The sequence below is a fragment of the Paramormyrops kingsleyae genome, chromosome 16 (genome assembly GCF_048594095.1).
Source record: "Paramormyrops kingsleyae isolate MSU_618 chromosome 16, PKINGS_0.4, whole genome shotgun sequence".
Classification (NCBI taxonomy): Eukaryota; Metazoa; Chordata; class Actinopteri; order Osteoglossiformes; family Mormyridae; genus Paramormyrops; species Paramormyrops kingsleyae.
In genome coordinates, this window is record NC_132812.1 from 14810055 (window position 1) to 14830086 (window position 20032).

General features: G+C 43.9%; 2 protein-coding genes, 1 long non-coding RNA gene and 1 other non-coding gene across 6 annotated transcripts in view; 3 read left to right on the forward strand and 1 right to left on the reverse strand.

Annotated features, from left to right (window-relative positions):
- chn1 (chimerin 1) overlaps positions 1-9457 on the forward strand; it is a 39044-nt gene extending 29587 nt beyond the window's left edge. For all 3 annotated transcript variants that reach the window (XM_072700213.1, XM_072700214.1, XM_072700212.1), the window contains 6 exons: positions 580-664; positions 4224-4397; positions 5027-5104; positions 5702-5839; positions 6909-7014; positions 7113-9457. In XM_072700213.1, the coding sequence (XP_072556314.1) occupies positions 580-664; positions 4224-4397; positions 5027-5104; positions 5702-5839; positions 6909-7014; positions 7113-7284 (753 nt within the window). In that variant the 3' untranslated portion in view covers positions 7285-9457. The remainder of the gene's footprint in view (positions 1-579; positions 665-4223; positions 4398-5026; positions 5105-5701; positions 5840-6908; positions 7015-7112) is intronic.
- A 2706-nt stretch (positions 9458-12163) lies between these two features.
- trnam-cau (transfer RNA methionine (anticodon CAU)) lies at positions 12164-12236 on the forward strand. Its single transcript has one exon. It is a non-coding gene; the product is annotated as a tRNA-Met (tRNA).
- Positions 12237-14224: 1988 nt separating this feature from the next.
- Positions 14225-18853, reverse strand: LOC111838640 (uncharacterized). Its single transcript, XR_002836914.2, has 2 exons — positions 18671-18853; positions 14225-15954 (listed from the first exon to the last, which is right to left on the reverse strand). It is a non-coding gene; the product is annotated as an uncharacterized lncRNA (long non-coding RNA).
- wipf1a (WAS/WASL interacting protein family, member 1a) overlaps positions 17700-20032 on the forward strand; it is a 13969-nt gene continuing 11636 nt past the window's right edge. The window contains exon 1 of the mRNA XM_023801852.2: positions 17700-17851. The gene's annotated coding sequence lies outside the window, so the exon portion shown is untranslated. The remainder of the gene's footprint in view (positions 17852-20032) is intronic.

Genomic DNA, 20032 nt, shown 5'->3' on the forward strand with positions numbered 1-20032 from the left:
GCTCAGTTCTCACCCCTTTCCCTAGTAATTTCCCCCTTTCTTCTACCGCCCCCCTCTGTGACCTCGGCGTCTCAGTCTTTCACGCCACACCCCAGGCCGCTAATCTGCCCTCACGGGCCGAGACATTTCTGACATTGTCCCCCGCGGTACCGTGAAACTAAAGTTAGACGGCAGCTTCGCCTTCCGCCAGCTTTTACTGCTCCTGATTGGCCAAACCATTACCTGGCAGGGCTCCCCTAGTTCGCTACGGTGGTGGGTCTCCATGACAACCCGCCCCCACAGACCCTGCTGTGCCGTGTTGGAGGCTTGCAGCACCCCGCCCCCCCCCCCCCATTGCTCCTTTACACCCGCCTCGTTAATTGTTTGAGTGGATTAGCATCCAGTTTGATACGACTGCTGCAGCGGCTGTTATCTTCACGGGGATAATCTTCCACCCCCAAGTCCCCCCCCCCCCCCCACAATGCCCCACAATGCCAATGCTCACTCACAAACTTACAAACTCAGGATATGCAATAGCTGCCAAGGCTGCCAACTCTAACCTGGACGCTTCTCCTCCCTGCTCCCTTTCGCCCCCTGCAGGTCCACACATTCCGGGGGCCACACTGGTGTGAATACTGTGCCAACTTCATGTGGGGCCTGATTGCTCAGGGAGTCAAATGTGCAGGTAAGCGTTTCCCCCCCCATGCCGGACCTGTCGTCTGACTTCACTCCACAGAAGAGTAAACACACAGGGTGTTATTTTGGGAGAACCATGCAGTTAACTGGTTCTTAACTCGTGTAAACGTGGTCAGGGTGTACGGGGCCCTAAACACACGGAGGAGAAATGCTAACGAGGACACGGGGAGCCTGGAGACAAAGGGGGCTCTGATGGAATTGGCCCAAGCGTGCTGTAACGCCACTCGATGCTTCTGCCTAATTTAAAGCGGGGCCGCTCATGGTGATAATGAACCTCCTGTCGATGGAGGCGGGCAGGTTCAATTCGTCCCTTTGTCCGCCACTGGGGGACAGACGGTGTTTGTCTGCTGTCCGTCTGCGGACTCCATCAGCGCTTTATTTACTCCTGATTAGCAACTCCGAGCAAACAGCACGCATCTTCTGCTCTGGATCTGGGGTTAAATTGTGGGTTCCAGGCGTGTTCGTCTAACCAGGCAGAACTAATCGACTGATTCTGAATCTGCTCAAGGGATCTTGGCAGAAAATTAAATAGAACGACGTCTGGCTGCCTTGCTGCATCGACTAACGTTTCAGTACGGAAGTATTATTGTTATGGCATCCATTGTCTTAACGACATATTTTAAATGGAATAAAATACGTACAAACGTAGCTTTTGTTTGAACAGTCAAAAAAAAGTGAGAAAATAGTCAGTGTTTTATAATCCACGCTTTTAACTAACGTGAATCAAAGCATTGAATTCAAGTCATTAAGCATTATTGTTTGCTCTCTCTTACATGTGATCCATAATACTGTGAGTATATATTCAACATTAATTTAGAATACTCAGTTTTAAAATGAGCCCTTGTATCCTTACACTACGTAACACAAGTAAAAAAAACGCAAATTATTGTTTTTATGGTATTCAAGGGAAAAAAATAGTTTAAAATGTGAGTTTTCTAGAATGTAAATTGAGACCCTCTGTCTCTGCCTGATCCGATGGGATGTGTTAATAATACATTGTTTGGGAATGGAAGACCAATCTCTTCCCCCTTCTTCACTGTGTGTTTTTATTAAGATTTTCCTTAATGCCAAGCTACCCAGAGAGGGTTCCAGCTTGATAAAGCTTTGAAGATGCTCACCTTGAGCCACAGTGTTGCAGTTGGACGTTGGTGTTTTGTGTAATATTTATAGGACAAAGTGTGTTACGCACATGTTTGCGCGAGATGAATAATTGATATGCTTTTGCGAGGCGGTTAACATGCTGGGATCTGCACATCTGAAGATGCTCTGTAGGACGTGTGTGACGTTCCTCCTTCACACAATCCTTCACATGGCAGAAACTGGGACAGGGGAGTCTTTTATGTATAAATTTGCATTCCAAAATTCCTCACCCCCCCCCCCCCCCAGCTCTGCACTGGCGCCAGGAAGCAAATATGTGCCAGCCCTGTGTCGTGCTACTTTTTCTCGCCAGAGTATGCCCCCCCCCCCCCCCCGGCCTGGTGCTGGGGGAGGGACACAAAGCAGACGTATCTCTTTAATGAGCAGTGGAGCTGCGAGGCTCCTCTCGCATGCGTGGCTGCCGCATCCCCCGCCGATGCATGCCATGCCTGCGGTCTTCCGGGTAGCTCCGTGCCGTTAGCATGCACATGCTCCCCGGAGTCTGCATGGTTTGGTGCAAACACCAGGCCTGGGGGGCCCTGACCTTGCCGTCTAAATGTGGCTCCGGGGTCCTGCCCTGTCGTTACTCATTCCCTCCCCCCTGCACCCTCGGTGCCCGTCTGCAGAGAAGGACGTGTCTGGGCACAACGTGAAGGGGACCATTCACAGAGCAGCCTCTGAGTGGGGCTTCAAAAAAAATAATGAACTGTATACTAAAATGTAATCACGTCTATTCAAGATTATCAGTTGCTAAGCAATATGAATTTCATGCCTTTTTTATATTTTTAATTTTTTTTGAAAAGTGGCCTGGCCTTTTCCTTTCGCAATTAAAACAAATGGATATTTAATATTCTGAATACACATTTAATTTAATATAATAAGGTCTAATTAAGTTTTCTTATGTAAATGCTGTCCGGTTGTGTCTATAGTTTTGGACAGCAGCATTCCCAGCCTTTTGGGAGACGCCATGCCTTATTTTTTTCAGTCGGATCCACGAGTCTCATGAGTCTGGTTCTGACACCGAAAAGTCCAGTGAAACTGGGTCCTGTAGTGCCGGCAGCACTGCGTGGCTGAGCCTCTGCCCGCCTGCCGCCCTCCCCGGTCCCGACCCACCGTCTCCAGCACTCAGCTGCCCCTCGCCTTCATCGCTCCGCAGGCTACTTGGACAAAAAGCCCCCCCCCCCCACACACACACACCACCCCACCCCCACTGCGATCATCAAGGTGAAACCTGCTCCACAGCAGTTGGCTTCCCCCCCTCACACCCAGGACCCCCCCACCACACACACGCACACTTCCACAGGCATGCCGTTTTACACAAATTGCTTTTTTCCTGTATGAATAAGAAAAAAAATCCATATTTAATATGAGCTTGCAACGTCTCATTAAAAATAAATGGAATGGTACATGTTTGTTCCTGGAGGAAGCCACCTGCCCAGTCAGTGCGTGGCATGTCTTTGTTGACATCACCTGGCATGACATCACCTGGCATGACATCACCTGGCATGACATCACCTGGCATGACATCACCTGGCATGACATCACCTGGCATGACATCACCTGGCATGTAGCCTGTCCTACTGGTCACGGGGAAATTCTCACTGAAAAATTAATGACATTTTAGCCTCAAAAAAGACATCTGTGTATCTTGGTAATACATCATTTATACTGTTGTGACCCTTTCATTTTAGTTGACTGAAATTTAAGGAAAAAATCTTGTATATAAGGAAATGGTTTAATTGTATTGAAAAGTGGTTAAAATACTATCATAAACCTAATTTTTCGCCCAGTGAATATGCCAGGTTTCCCTTTGAAAGCAGCTGTGCAACCATGACATTTAATGAATAACCATGAGGCAGTGAGGCCTGAATCAGAGCATTTAGTAATTGCCATTCCTCCATGCCGTTTAGTGGAGTGTTCAAGGTGACACCAGACAGTCCTGGCGATCCACCAGGAAGTGATGTCATCTGCTGCTGGGTGGTGTAGTGCTCAGTGTCAAACTGAGGGCAAATATTTATCGAGCAGATTTAGCTCTTTGTAAGCAAAAAAAAAAAAAAACACTGCATGTATGCTTCTGAAGCGAGCAGACAGTGATACTTCAGTTATTTTTAGTTCTGTCATTGGTTCTGTTTTCATTTGCTTTTTCTGAGTGGTTTGTTAACAAAAATGCATAAAAATAACACTCATTGACAAACTTATTTTTATACCAGTGTGGTTGGTTTAAAAATCCCAGAGCCTTTAGAAAAATACTTTTAGTTCATTTTAATAAATCATCCTGTCTTGTAAACAGCAAAGTATTATACTGTCAAATGTATAAATGAATGGAGTAATCATTTCTGAGGTTTCTCCATCCTATAATGAGGCTCTGCCTGTGTTTCCTGTCCCGTTAATTTATATCCCCCCCCCCCCAGACTGCGGTTTGAATGTTCACAAGCAGTGCTCCAAAATGGTCCCAAACGACTGCAAGCCGGACCTGAAACATGTGAAGAAGGTGTACAGCTGTGACCTCACGACGCTGGTGAAGGCCCACAATGCCAAGCGGCCAATGGTGGTGGACATGTGCATACGAGAGATCGAGTCCCGGGGTGAGTCCTCCTTTCTTCTTGCGTTACACTTTCCCACCCCCAATCACACCAAAAGCGTGAGACACCTCCTTAATAGTCCTCCTCCTTGGATATAGGTGTCCTCCTTTTTGGGTCTTAGTCCTCCTCCTTGGATATAGGTGTCCTCCTTTTTGGGTCTTAGTCCTCCTCCTTGGATATAGGTGTCCTCCTTTTTGGGTCTTAGTCCTCCTCCTTGGATATAGGTGTCCTCCTTTTTGGGTCTTAGTCCTCCTCCTTGGATATAGGTGTCCTCCTTTTTGGGTCTTAGTCCTCCTTCTTGTATATAGGTGTCCTCCTTTTTGGATCTTACCTCTTTCTCCTTGGACAGAGGCCGGTGGTCACCCTAAACCTAAGAGTCCCAATTTTAGTGAAAACTCAGTTTTAATCCAGTTTTGCCTTTGTACGACTGGACAGAGGACTCCAGCACACCATACTGAGCCTCTTGAAACCGAGACATCAGTAGATGGATGTTCAACCTTTTATTCCACCTTGGATTCTCTTAATCCATGATTTCCATCTTTGTGTAAATTTGCTTCAAATACACCATGGCTGTATACGAAGGGTAATTGTGTTCCTTGTGTAATGCTTGCTGTCTCTCCCTCCCTTTGAAGGTCTGAAGTCCGAAGGCCTGTACAGAGTGTCAGGGTTCAGTGACTTAATCGAAGATGTTAAGCTGACCTTTGATAGAGGTACATTTGTCTGGTTTCGTCTTGTCCTCCTGCTCTGTTTTTGAAGGTTCATGACACCAGACGCCATTCTTTTAAGACGATGGCTATATGCAGTTTGCACATACAACACATTCACATATTCCTAATGGGGCATTTAATTTAAATGGGGAAACTGTAGCCACAGGCATTGCTAAGATGATTCTTAGAGTGGATCTATTACTCATGATAGCTCAGAGATGACATTTGGCACCATCTCCATGACACAGCACCATCTGTAGCTGCCTACAAGGAGCCTTTGTCAGTCATTGGGGTCTTACGAAAAAGGAGAGCCCCCCCCCTTACAGTAAGTGGTATGTCCCTGCCCCCAGGCCTCCCTAGTGGCATGACATCCCACGCACAGCCTCGTGATGTCCGGGCCACACTATGCTCTAGGCTGATTCAACCCCCCCCCCCAATGACAACCAGAGGTGTATGTGACAAGGACAGTCTGAAGTACTGAGTCATTGGAGACCAGGCCCCCTTTCCGCCAGCCACCATTAGCATCCGGCTCCGACACGGAGGCGCTCAGATTAGTTTCCACTTTGTCTCTCTTGGTAACGCTGGACCTTCCCTTTGCAGATGGAGAAAAGGCGGACATCTCTGTGAATGTTTATGAAGATATTAATATCATCACCGGTGCACTTAAACTGTACTTTAGGGATTTACCCATCCCCGTCATCACGTACGACGCTTACCCCAGATTCATCGAAGCTGCAAGTGAGTATTAAACACGAGCCTTTATCCCCCCGTGTGCGTGAAAGTAGGCCACGCGTAGGTGAAGTGAAGTGCTCAGCCAGTTACATGCCAGATTTTTTTGGGAAGGTTCAACATAAAATGATCACCGCGGTATATTTAGAAAGCAGTGCCCTCTGTTTCCGGGACGGTGAAGGCGACACTTTACCCGGGACACATCCTGCCTCCTGTGAAACGCAGTGGGCTGCACCGGTGAACTTTGATGCCGCCGTTTGCCACCAGACGTTGCGACGTTAAGCCTTCCACTCAAACTGCTGCCGTCCGATGGGACCTTCGACGAGCTGCTGCAGCTGCTTCTCTCAGCTTCTGAAATTCGCTTTTGCTCTAAGCTTGAAATTAGCAGAGGAAAGTATCGAATATGATACCTGAATGTATCGTGCTGACACATCGTTCATACATGACGGTGAAAAGACTCATTCCTCATAGGAAGGTGACAGTTTCCTGTATGAATGTGACCTTTACTTTTGTTTATATTCTGTCACATACAGAATGTTCTCCCATCCCGATGGTCCAACGTATTATATTTTCCGCTTTATGGTGTTGCGATAGCGATGCACCAGACATGGAACTTTGAATTTTGATCTGTTCCCGGGCTGGCGATATGCTGAACGATACCTTCTGCTGATGTCTGGCGTTGGCAGCATCCATCCAGACGCACGTTCAGTTTCTGTAGCAATCACCAGCGTAAACATTCGATATTGTGTTTAACAATATACTGTACTGTTTATTTTTGTTTGTTTAACCAAATTAATTTGTATTATTTATTTACTTTTCAATTACTGGTATCTAGTTACAGTAGTTATTTACTTATTTATTGATCATATTCATATTCATCTGTTCCACTTATGATAAGTTCATCTGAATGTAAGCCCATTGTAAGCTGAGGAGCATCTGTAGCCCTTTTTCTCCAGACAGTCATGGACATTTCAGCAATCCGATTAAGTGTCTGATAGGGTAGGCCTGAGATCTGGCTGTTGGTGACCTCGCTGTGTTGTTCCTGTGTGCCGTGTCATTTGCGTGTGCTGTGTCCCAGAGCTCACGGACCCGGATGAGCGGCTGGAGGCCCTGCACGAGGCGCTGAAGCTGCTACCGCCCGCTCACTGTGAAACGCTGAGGTATCTCATGGCCCACCTGAAGAGGTACAGCGAGCCTCACGTCTCAGTGACGTCACACGTGCTCGTCCTCCTCCTCTGGGGACCATAACCCTCACTCCACGCTCCCCCTTTCCCCCGCACAGGGTGACGCAGTACGAGAAAGACAACCTGATGAATGCAGAGAACCTGGGAATCGTGTTCGGGCCCACGCTGATGCGAGCGCCCGACCTGGACGCCATGACGGCCCTGAACGACATCCGGTACCAGCGTCAGGTGGTGGAGTCGCTCATCAAAAATGAGGACATCTTGTTCTGAAAGGGGGGAATCGCTCCCCCAGTCCAGCTGGCTTCCTGCTGTCTCCCTAACCTTTTTTTATTTTTGTGCAAAGGCTTGAATATGAAGGATTTTTTTTTAATCATTCTACTTTCCCCTAACTCCCAGTGGACCAGTACTGTAAATACCTTCTGCTTCCCCTTTTGATGGGTGCGGATTATGTACCTTAAAGTTTAAGTTTGCATGTTTACCGCCCCATTTTTGTCGGGGGTTGTTAACAGAGACAGAGCGACAGGCCAGAGCGCGTTTCTTTTGGATAGTTTTTAGTTGTCCAGCATGTGTTTAGGTTTTTATCGTCGAACATCGTGACTCTGCTTTTCTGTCCTGTGGATGTAGCTCATTGTTGCTCAGTTGTTTTTGTGAAACACTATATACCTGTACGTGACATAGAATACATTTTTCTTTTTTTATGTACCTTCGTGAAGATTTGATCTTTTTTCCCGTTTTGTTTTTATACACAGTATGTATTTAGATAAATTTTAAATCTGCATTCTAATAATTTGTGATTTTTTTTTTCTCACCCTTAAATCTAATCTTCACAAATCTTTTGCGCTCAACTTTCAATAAGTGTCCGATTCATGTTTTGGTTGTAATATTTTTGTATTTTGATTTGCGCATGGGTATATTAATTTATTAAATCTTGCTTTCCAGGATTGGAATTTATGTGCTTTTTTAAACACCTTGAAGGACTGAAACAGAAGTGTCTCAGTAATTTGAGTAAGGTTTCTGATAGCTGTTGCGAAACTGTAATGTATAGTAAAGCTACATTGTGATATTTAGAGACAACTGTATTGCTTTGCTTGCACTGGAGATAAACTGTTTTCATGTGTGTTTGGGCCGATTCCTCAGTACATCTGCAGACTGAATAATTCCCTTTGAGATGAAGACCAAACCCCCAGCATCTTGCTTCCTACCCAGATGCTTGATTCTTGCGTAACTGACATCCGTCTCCGTCCTCCCGATGTGACATCCTTCCGGTGTTAGCAAAGCCTTCTATGTCACTCACAGGTTCTCGGATACTTCGCACGAATTCCTTACTGGTACGGCAGAGTGAGCCGTGACCAGCTGCAAGGGCCGCCTGTAGGAGACTGTCCTTGTATTCCTCTGAGTCTGTTCCCAGCTTCTGGTTTCTGGATGATCACCAACACAGCTTCCTTTTGAGATGCTCTGCTGGGGGAGAGCGAGCGAGAGAGGGGGGAGCAGAGCTATCTGGCAGTGGCAGCAGCTGGCTCTTCCCAATTCACTGTAAAATCTCATTAAGTTATCCAGCATTGTCTCATTGCTTACCGTGAAAACTCTGGCTTTTTGGTTTGTGCAAAGAGCGCGCTAAATCTCACAGAAGCTAACCTTTGCATGCTGAGAATGTGTTCTCACACAATTTAATAAACTTAACCCATGCTTCCCGATATGTTGACATGAATGATTATAACAGTTACCCCCCCCCCCCCCCAAAGAAAAAATATATGAAATATATTTAGATAAATCCACCGGCTTTTTTGCTTATTTTTTAAAAAATATGTATACTGAAGAAGGTGATACTTTGGGGGGGGGGGGGAAAGGTTGAGTGTGCTTCCTAGCCCGGTCCTTGGGGTTCGATTTCAGAAACACTGCTATAAACCAACAATGGTTTGTTTACAAAATGATTTTAGCGGAACTATGGAGCCTTTGCATCAGAGTGTGGGATTCACGAAGTAGAACCTCCAGCCAGCTGATCTGGAAGAAGCAGCATAGAAAAAAGCAGCATCCTGACCAGATTGGCTTTCACTTCTTTTCCAACAGATGCTCGTCTTTTATTTTGTCTTCTGCATACTGATCTGTCGCATTTGATTCCATGATGCAACCATGGTGGAAACGGGTCGGAACCAGCCCCAGGTAACCCTGGTACCTTCACGCAGCTCTTCGCAGCGGCACCAGACTGAGGCTGTCACTGCTGCTGCTGCAAAAGGTGCCATGAGAAACGGTGTATGACAGGAAGCCAGTTAATCACAGTATGGTGATGTTTATTCAATTCATAACCAATGAATACAAATTTCATAAGAGAACTGACCTTTTGTTCCGGAAGCCTGTTGTTTGACCTATATTCCAAATGCAAAGCATGGAACGAACGGGGAACGTTGCATTTGTAGCTGTGCATTAAAGACATGCAGCATGTTTACTCAAGTGTAAATGGTCTAATTATTTTTAACCATCTCATCAAGTCAATAACCCAACAATTTGAAATCTTAGTAGTTAAATATGAAAAGAACAAAAGGAACTTCATATATATTAATATATTTGAATCTATATATATATATATATATACGCACACACATATAGAAGGTGGGAGAATACATAGTCACATGAAATGGAAAAAAACAAAATCATTAATATATTAACAGGCTGAGGTTTTTTTTTTTGTTATAAATGCTTAACGTGAAGTATTCATAAATCCCTAGCTTTCTGGGGGCGGGGGGGCAGGGAACTATGGGGCCTTTCATGGGTTCAGCCATTACACAGTAGCCACATCAATCATGTGGAGATTGCTGGTGAAAAGAAAGGCCGGTGACATTCCCACAGGACACACACACGGCTGACTCAGACCTGGCGATGAAATGCAGCGTTTCAGGGTTGTCGGGAAGGACCGGTGGCGTGCTTGTGGGAAGCGTCCCTGAAGATGGGGGTCTTCCTCAAGGTCACAAAGGCAGATTCTGGCAAATGAGTCATTCTCTGTGAATTAGGCATTTTCTGTCTGGGGGAGGCGTGAAAGTGGGGAGGATTCCGCAATCGCCAGAGCTGCCGTCTGCCTCTAAACCCTGATGGATGAGGCTGACGGGAGAATGACTGGTTGATTAAATGGGTGGTGACCATGAAGAAATTGAGTTGTCTTCTCTCATCATGGCCGCAGAATGGGGGGGTCAGATGTGACATGTCAAGCCATTTAGGAACAGCAATAAATACAATGGCGATGCGGGATGAGTGTGTATCTGGTGTGGGTGTAGCAGAAATTAAAAAAATATATATGTTTAAATTATAATGTAATGGCTCTGAGGGTGTGGGACAGCTCTGGAATCGGTACTTTACACCCAAGGGAAATTATGTTGGGTATAACACACACCCATCCAGATTGCGTTGCCATGGAGCCAAACTCCAGGTTCCTATCACTCCATGACATCTTTTTTTGCTCATAAATTAGGAAATTACAGTAACTGTAAACAGCTTGTGCCTCAGATAACTGCAATTTTAATGGCTCAGACTGCTGAACAGTATAGACACAGTGTCTGTCCAAATGACAGGCAAGATGCTGGAGACTCCTAGAAGCACAAAGAGAAATGTACCTTTCAGAAGAAACTAAGAAATAAACACGTTGCTGTATGTATGCTCACTGCTTAGCACTGTTACCACAAGGCTAGGAGTCTGAGCCCCAACTCTGCTCTTTGTGTCTGTGCAGTTTGCATGTTCACGCTCTCTCTGTCGTCTGGGTTTCCTTCTTCCGGTCTGAAGGCTAATTAATGTCTGTAAATTGCCCATCGAATGAGTGTGATCATATGACCCCTAATGGGCTGGTATCCCGGCCAGGGTGGGCCCAGCCCAACCACGAAATGCAATTAAAACAGGGGAAGGTGTTATGAGACAAACTGATGTATTTCTGAAAATTATTCAAGTTAGATCTAAATTCACAGTATAGTCAAGGTACCAATAAGAAGTTTGAAAAGCTTTAAATTTTAAAACTGTACCTGAAAATGACCGTGGACCACTATGTACTTATATTGCTCCCTTTTAAACACTGCTAAATATTCTGTTTTACTATGAGTGGTTGTCATATAACGTGCATGCAGTAAATTATATTTTCTTAGCTGTAAAATTCGCATGATTTTCTTTAGCTTCCATTTAAGATGCATATTGAACACACAACAGGTAGTATGCTGTTGTGGCACCTGGATTTCATGAGTGTTCCTGAGGACTCTGAATTCTATAATGCATTTCTCAGTTCTTTAATGCTTTTTCACGTTATGTATGTGCGTTTTGGTATACTATATACAATGTTCAGTGAAACTGTAGTTTATATGTGGTTGGAAGATTCTTAAATAAAGTTGATGGACGCACAATTTTTGTTGGCGGGGGACGCTGAAGGGGGGGTTGCCCAAGGCGCCATACAAGCTGCACCACCCCCCTCCCCGGGTAGTGGATATACCGTTACTACGGGCGAGTGGCCGTCAGTCGAAGATACGTATAAGTACCAATACTCGCTGATTTCGGTTGTTTGTGATCGCATAATATAGTTTTCCTAAAATCGAAATATATATCAGTCACAACCAATGACATTAAAATTACATGTGAATTACACCATGAAAAAATGAAAGTAAATTTATACATGTATACAACTTGTAAGGTTTAGTAAAAAATGTTCTAGACGGGGCTTGAACATGCGACCTTCGGATCCATATTTTCTGTTAGAAACAGGCGAACTGTCATTTTCTATAACGTTTCACAGAAATGGCTATCACATGTAATGCACAGCTCAACTAACAACACTCTTCTTTCTTTCTTATTTTTCTCCCCTCACACTCTTTTCCTTAGTTCTTTTGTCTTTCTCCCGTGTAACCCGTTCTTCCCCATATTTTCGCCTTCTCCACTTAAACGCTTTATCGTGCATTTTGAAAATACAACAAGCAGTAGGCTTGCTACGGCACCTGGATTTAATGTAACTGAATGTTCCTGAGGACTGCGATATCATTTCTTTAATACTTTTATAAATTCTTTCATTTTCGTCTCAGTTTTTGTATATGTGTTTCGGCATTTATAGCGTCCCGTTAATCTGAAGTTTATTCAAACTAAAATATTTTATTTTGATATATGTCGTTGTGGGCGACCCTAACCGTTAGCCTCGTTAGCGCAGTAGGTAGCGCGTCAGTCTCATAATCTGAAGGTCGTGAGTTCGATCCTCACACGGGGCAGGCGAAATCAAAGCTTTTTGTTATCATGGACATAATACTGGTGGATGAAATGCTACTCAGTAAGTACAAATACCAGTGTGTAAAATATACTATGAAGTGCAGCAATTTTCAACCACTAATCGTTCTGAGTGGACAAAGCCAAAATAGATACATCAGTATCCCTCTACTACTGCATCAGTATTCCACTACTACAGTGTTATTGTCCATCTACTACAGCATCACTGTCCCTCTACTACAGCATCAGTATTCCTCTGCTTTAGCATCTTGAGGCTCAGCATGCAGACTAGAGGTGCAAGCTGCTAGTCTCTGTTGATCAATTGGGGGATTTATACTGAATGTGCTTATGCTGCTCGGGGCGGGGACTGAAGGTAGGATGATTCCAAGGGCCCTGAGTAGAAGGTGCCCTGAAGCATGGGCTGGGTTGAGGGCCCAGTGTGATATGCTTTCATGGGGCCCAAAATCTCTGGCAGCACCTCTAGTGATGTGAGGTGCTTTCCTGGAACTGGAACAGGTCATTGCCTTGACGTTTGGCTATAATACATCCCATTCTGCCTAATCCTGGGCCTTCTGCTGTGGACAGGTTCTGGGGCAAGGAACCTCGTCTTTCTTGTGAGAGGTCCCCATTTTCCCTCCCTGCCTTTAAGACTGGCTGTGTAGTTGTGTGAGTGTGTTTGCTGTACTGGGAGTGACTGATATGAGGAAGGGTGATGTATGATGACCTTGTTCCTCTCATCTCCACCGGGGTGCTGGGCAGCTCCTGCAGAGTCAGGGATTCCACTATACTAACGAGAGGGACACCCCCTAAGCTCAGCCGCCCATTACTGTGACCGTGCTGGCGGGATGCGCTCATTGATCCTTGCGGAGCACTGTCACTGGGATTCGGCAGCGCCGTTGGGATTAGAGCAAGGGGAGGAGCTGGCCTTCCCACAAGGCTGAGTTCAGCAGTGGAGAACCTGGGGAGTTAAAGGGGAACCAGTAAAAGGCCGTGTCAGGTGTGTGCTGCAGTAATCTGCCACTTGCATTGGCAGCCAAACACCCCATATCTCAGGGCTCCATCATTTCTGATGTATGACGGGTTCCTTTTTTTTTTACATTTACATTTAATTGTATTCGGCAAACTTTTTTGTGGAAAGTGATGTACAAATGAGACACATTGCAAATGGCTGTTAAGTAGATGTCTAGTGCTGCATTCCATCTGAACCTGAAAGTCAGAAATTTCAACTGGAAAGTCCCCTGAAATTAGAATTCCTACTCAGAATGTCGGAGGAAACTCTGAGACCCTGACCTCAGAATTCAAGATGGCTGCACCCTTTGTCAACAGAAGTGAAAGTTGCAGTCATATACTGTTTATTAGCAGTTATGTTTTCTTTGTATTTCATTAAATCAGTGGAACATACAGTACTGTCCCACTGCTGTCTGTGGATGTGTTGCTATGGTGATTGTACGCACAAAATACCACGTAAAGTATTGTTATCAACTGATATTGCTAACAGGCTAGAACTGGGGCCTGTTTCACAAAGCAGGATTTCTTGCTTAGCCGGATAACTTGTCAGATTTAAGGTAGTCTGGCCTAAATGTAAGTGAATGAAGATAAAGAACATTTAAACTGGGGTACCTTAAATCTGACTAGTTGTCTGGCTAAGCATGAAATCCTGCTTTTTGAAACGGGTCCCTGGTATTGCTAAATGGCTTTCCGACTTGTTGTACTGGGACTCAGTTAACTGGGATGTGACATCATTCCCAGCTCTGACTTTAGTCCTCCAAGGTAAATGGAATGCAGCATAAGGTAGACTGAGCTTCCAATGAATGTCCAGCTACAAGTGTAAGCAGTACTGGAGCAAGAGCTACACAACATCTACCAATCAAAGCAGGAACCTAATAAAACAAGTATTCAATGAGTGCAAAGTGCAAGATTCAGGAACCATACCTTGCCGTAGAGCGGGGTCGGACTAGCAGAAGTATCCCTGGAAATGATGGGCCTTGACACATTTCTTGAACAGAAGTTATTACCCTTTATTGCATGACTTTTTTTTAACATTCACATCCAAGTCATAATCTGTATCTGCAGATTTTCTTCAGTGAGGTGATTAATGTCCTGAGGCATAAGAGAGGAGAGGGCTAGGATGGGGGGGGCGAGGGTAGTGGGGCGGGACTGGGGGTGTCGCTAGATGCCCCCAGACATGGAGCAGAGAACCCTGGAACCATTTGCTTTGTGTAAGTATTGATCTAGACCCTTATAATTAAAATGTTAAAAGTGGGCCCGGGGCAGTGACATCGACTGCACTACAGCAGCCAATCATTGGGCTGCTGGTCTGATTTGAAAGCCGTAGGATTGGACAACGAGTGGAGAGTGATTTCAGCACACTTCAGTGCACATGGTGATTCACTGGGTACAGGATTTAAACAATACACACACACATCCAGAGGCTAAACCCAAGACCCTGCACTTGATGGATGCTCACCCCTGGTCTTGTGTGCTTTGACTCACTGTATTTTTCAACACCAGTTAAATGTTGTTTATAAATTGCTGAGTGCTGCATTATCTTTTATAATTCTTTCCTGTGACAATAGTAAAGATGCCATGAATATGTTTTGTTTATGGGCTAGTAGCTAGTTGTGTCTATTATAGGAGCTAAAACCCATGTTCACCTGGTGTATGTATTAGTTGCATATATCAGGTTTATTTGCATATTCCAAGTTTCCTATATTGTGGGACAATAAAGTGAACCTTGAATCTTTAAAATTTGATGTCATATATTTCTATGGTGATTGTGTCTGCCATAGATTTCTGCTCTGATGTGTGAGAAGATATTTACTCTGCCGGCATTTGTCCTTCAGCATGGATCTCATGCTCTCCACCCCCACTGTTGTGTCACTCATGGGGGGGGGGGGTTGGGGGCTGTCCACAATAGTGTCATCAACACTAGGTTCCTCTGGCTTCCAAATCCAAAACCCCCCACCCACTAGTGCATACACATCATCCACCTCCAGCTTTATTCACACGCAGTGGGAAAGGTGACTAAAGCAGTACAATAGAAATGATGGGTGTTTATCTGTATTGTTTTGTGTGTGTTTTATTGTTGGTAATACTTTACTGTAATACTGCAGATGCAAATTGAAACCAGTTATCCATCCATCCATCCATTCATTTTCTGCAACCACTTGTCCTATTAAGGGTCATGGGGGGTCCAGAGCCTATCCCAGAGGCTACAAGCGCAAGGCAGGGAACAGCCCGGGAAGGGGCTGAAGCCAATCTTAATGTCAAAAAAATTGTAACCATACCAAACTTACTCATTACTGCCATCTACTGTTCTTTCAGTATATCATTCTACAACCGTCCTTAACAGTGTTAAAACATTAATTACATCAGCAATTTTGTGTTCCGTCATTTCACCATAATCTTTTTGATTTTTCACAACACAATATTGTGGGAAACTTCGGAGCTAGGGATTAAAAGAGAAAAAAAAAAAAGATTTTCACAATGAAGCAGCTGTACTTAAACAGCACAGTGGCTCTGGGCAGCACTGTCTCCACAAACCAGGGCAGGGTATTCAAATCCCACCACTACTTTGTGTTTGGAGAGTTTGCATTTTCTCTCCCTGTTGTCTAGGTTCCTTATCACAGTCCAACGACGTGCAGGTAGGTTGTCGCTAAATTGCTTCTGTATATCTGCCTTCCTTATGCCCTGTGCTGCCTGGAATGGACTCCAAGCCCCAACCTGTGATAAACAGGCGAAACGTAAGTGGATAAACCCCATAACATCAAAATCAGAAATTTCTCATGAATATATGTGGATCGGAAACAAAATTATGAAAAAATTCTGTTGAATTATGAAATTACTGTTTTAGGCTGGGATTCCCCATTAATTTCTTATTTATACAACATGCTACTGCTGCGCAGGAAGCATTAAAGTGCTGTGTAACTCCTAAGCTCTTTACGGTAAAATTGAGTTTTTCTCCATAGTTCATTTTGTAATACTGTCAAGGAAAGTTTTTTTTAAAAAAGTACCTCACATGAACTCAGAAAGAATGTCTTTCATAATGTTAGAGTTAAATATATACAGGTCGTCTTATATTAACATACTGCGTATTAGATGTTTTGCAGATAAAATGTATTTGCCAAATGTTTATTTATACCACTGTTATATAGTAAGATATTAAATAATAATGAATAATAATTAATTAAAAAGAATGTGTTATATTGTAACTCTATGAAAGAGTGATGTGTGGAGGTGAGTTTTGCTGTGATCTGTAGGATGTAATGACTTATTCTCCATACCAGGACTGGTACTAGACTGACTCTCCTGGGTTTGGGGACTTTTTTATGATACTTTTTCATTCAGGAGAAAAGCAAAGTAGCGTATGTTTTATAATTTGCAGTATATATAGCATAGTATGACATACAATGACATAGAGTAATACAGGGCTGGGACTGACCATTACGCATACCAGGAATTCTCCTTGTGGACCAATGGGTGTTAGCCAGCAAAATTTACCATGGGGACCCCCCCCAGCAAAAAAATACCGTGACCCATGATGAACCCATAAGGCCATGGCCAATTTTTCGTCCTAATCTTGCCTTTATAGTATAGAATAGCATATTATAGCATAGCACAGCAGAGCAGAGCATGGCATAGTATATTATAGTATAGTATACAGCTTTATATGACCAAGCTGTCCTATCCCAAATTAAATACATACATGGAAATAAAAAGTTTTGGCTGAATACTTCTAGTAAGGCCACAGAGACACATGGGGTCACTGCCCCCCTCGGCTACCCCTGTCGACACGGCCATGACCTCTCCGTGTGCTCTGGGTCTTCACTGACACTGTCTGGCGACCCCGAAGGCAGCCCTTGAAAGGAAAACCGGAGGTGCAGGAGAAGTGCCAAAGCAGTTTTGCTCCCTTCATCCTTCCCTCCCCTATTTCTCATTGATGTTCCCCTTCCTGCTATTCTGTTCTGACTCAGCTGTGACTCGTCCCCTGTCCTTGTGACTCTCCTCTCTCCGGTCCAGCATCGGAAGTCAGTTGCCACGGTATTGGGTTAGACCTTGCAATGCTGAGTGTCCAGTATAATTTACAAGTTCAAGGAAATTGTATAGTATTAAACATGGTATTTGGCATGCTGATCGTATACCACTCTTAAAGGTTTAAAGTAACATTTTTGCATTTCCTTCCAAATGATAACCCCTGAATTAAAAGACAGATTATTGGCATACTGTAGCATTTTGTGAGGAGTGTTCTGTATGATAAATAACTTACAGATCTTTGGATTAATGGCAAATGTGAACAATATATGAACTTAATAACTAAGTAATTTTAAAAGGAAAAAACAATGTGCATAGTTTTCGGTTTGTTTAGCCACGTGGGCGCTTCATTCGATTGATGGCATGATGCACACGCGCGTGTTAGAAGCACATCTGGAAACATTGCATCACTGCAAAAGTCCCGGATTTGGGGGAAGCAGAAGTTTCTCTGCACACAGCGACACTGAAGCTACATGCACGGTCTCTCGGAGTTAAATGCCTCCTCTTAGGTTTGTTTGACACAACAAAACTGCGAGTGATGTAGCAACGAGTGGAGATTAAAAAAAAAAAAAAAAACGAGGTCGCACAGGTTAGTAAAATGTTGCACTAATCTAACAGTTTGCAGGAAAAAAGGTTTGGGCGGAAATAAATATCAAAATTACGTTACGCGAAGGAGTGGTAGCATGCAAGACGCTAAGGAGAGTTTGTGGTCGAGTTGAAAAAAGTTGTCTGACGATTGAAATTCACCTTTTATGCTGGTTTCTGGCGGGTTTTGTTTTCGAAATGCTATTGTTGTATAGCAAATAACCAAAAAAGTGTGATCTCATTCTGCTTATCGAAGGACATCAGCTTATATAAAGAGATCGCAAGTTATCGAAGTCAATAAACGACGAGCACGTAAACTGAAAAGAGTTAAATGTGCGTTAGTTATGATTTCTATATGCACAAACTTGGTGTTCATGGTTTGTAAACTGTCTTGATAAAGTCGCCTGATTTAAAGCGTTTGTTTTATTACCATTGGTGCGCATATTTCAAATAAATAACACGCCTTTTACTGCGGCTCACTTTCAGGATCACAAGGCAAGTTTTAACACCTCGACGCACAGATTATCAGTTTATCCGAAGACTTGAGAACTTTATCAGTGTTCCTTCATGATGGCGTTAAATAACTTTGCGGGTTGGGGGAAGTTACGTTTCGTCTTCACGATGGACATTATGGTCCAAAAAGTCCTGTAGGACGTGTCTGCTGCTGATGTTTGCTCCACGTCAGTGTTGATTACATTATTATTATTATTTCTTTCAATTTCGCGCCGTGATCCCAGCATTTTGAGGGTGTTTGCGGCATTTCCGAAAGCCATGGTGGTGTATAACTGCGTGTCTGTTCGGCTGGGAGTTGATCATTACTTACTGTTAGCTGACGGACGCATATACATAGAGTCGGATTTATTCGCTGGGTCATTTCCCAGTATTGTTGCATTCTCGGTGCTACTGAAATGTAACTCTTCTTTTTGACACTACTAGCGTCTTTCTGGTCTTTCTCCTACTTGGACGTGTCTCCTGTTTACACAATAGATCATCAGTGAGGTTTACTATCTGCATTGGCTCAAGGTCCGTGTGTTACATGAACCTGTCAAAGTTACAACGTGCCGCTCGAAAAAGACTTTTGTTACGTGGACTCTGCTCTGCGTTTTGACCATTTATCTTTTACGTGTAAGACAATTAAAAGGGACAATAGCTACTGTACTTAACAAAGCAGATAAGAAGCTTGTCCATAGCTGTAACTTGTAAGTGTAACATAATACACTGGAATTTAAATCCTCAAGATAAAATGAATCATACTGAAATTATTAAAACTGGATACATGACTTGGGACTTATATATTCGTTATTTGCATATACGTTATATAAATCACAGAGATATAGGGAATGCATATCAGTCAAAAGTCGTTTCATCTTACGTCGTTTGACAATTATCAATAACTAATGAGGTCAGATAAGCTAGACTTCTAATTGTGAAATGAGTCAAACGGTACTACATAACTTAATTCATGGTTCCTCATTTAACCCCGCGTAATGCTTACTTCGTTTCTTAAAATGAACTAGCTGTAGTCTTTTTCATTGTACAGTGTCAGCAGTTCTGGACGGTGTGGTAAAACGCTGGGTGGAGAATCGACGATACTTTTTACTTTCCTGTAATAACAGGGGGGTCCCACGAAACTGAGGTTTATGAGGTAGAAACGGGGTGGGAATCTGCTTTAGTGTCAATATTATAATGTGGAAATGGAGTATTTTTAAAATGCCTAGTGTGTTTTCTTTGTGGCTCCCGGGCCAATGCTGATATTAAAATCCGCAAAAATATAGATGAGTTGCAGATGTTCCAGAGCTCCAAATAAAATTGTCTGTAGGTGATGACTTGGGAGGTTGATGGGTTTTTGTGCATAAGGTTCATGTAGCAGAATGGCTTTTGTAATGAGATGAAAGATTGCCCTTGCATTAGCAGTGAGCCCAGAGAATTTAAGAGTTTTTGTAAAGAACAGGATTTTTCTCCCCATTTCTGTCGCATTGTGGTTATTACCCCCTCCCAGAATGCTGTAAAACAGGTATAGCAATGAGTGACTGTGGGTACCCTTCCACATTCCATCATGGCGCCCCTTCCGTTCACAGGCTACAGTGAATCGCCTCTTTACCTTGTATGGTGCTGTTCTTTTGGCTCCTGCTGGTCCATCGCCACGGCCCTCGTCTGGTCTGGGCAGGCATCCTGGCCAGACAGC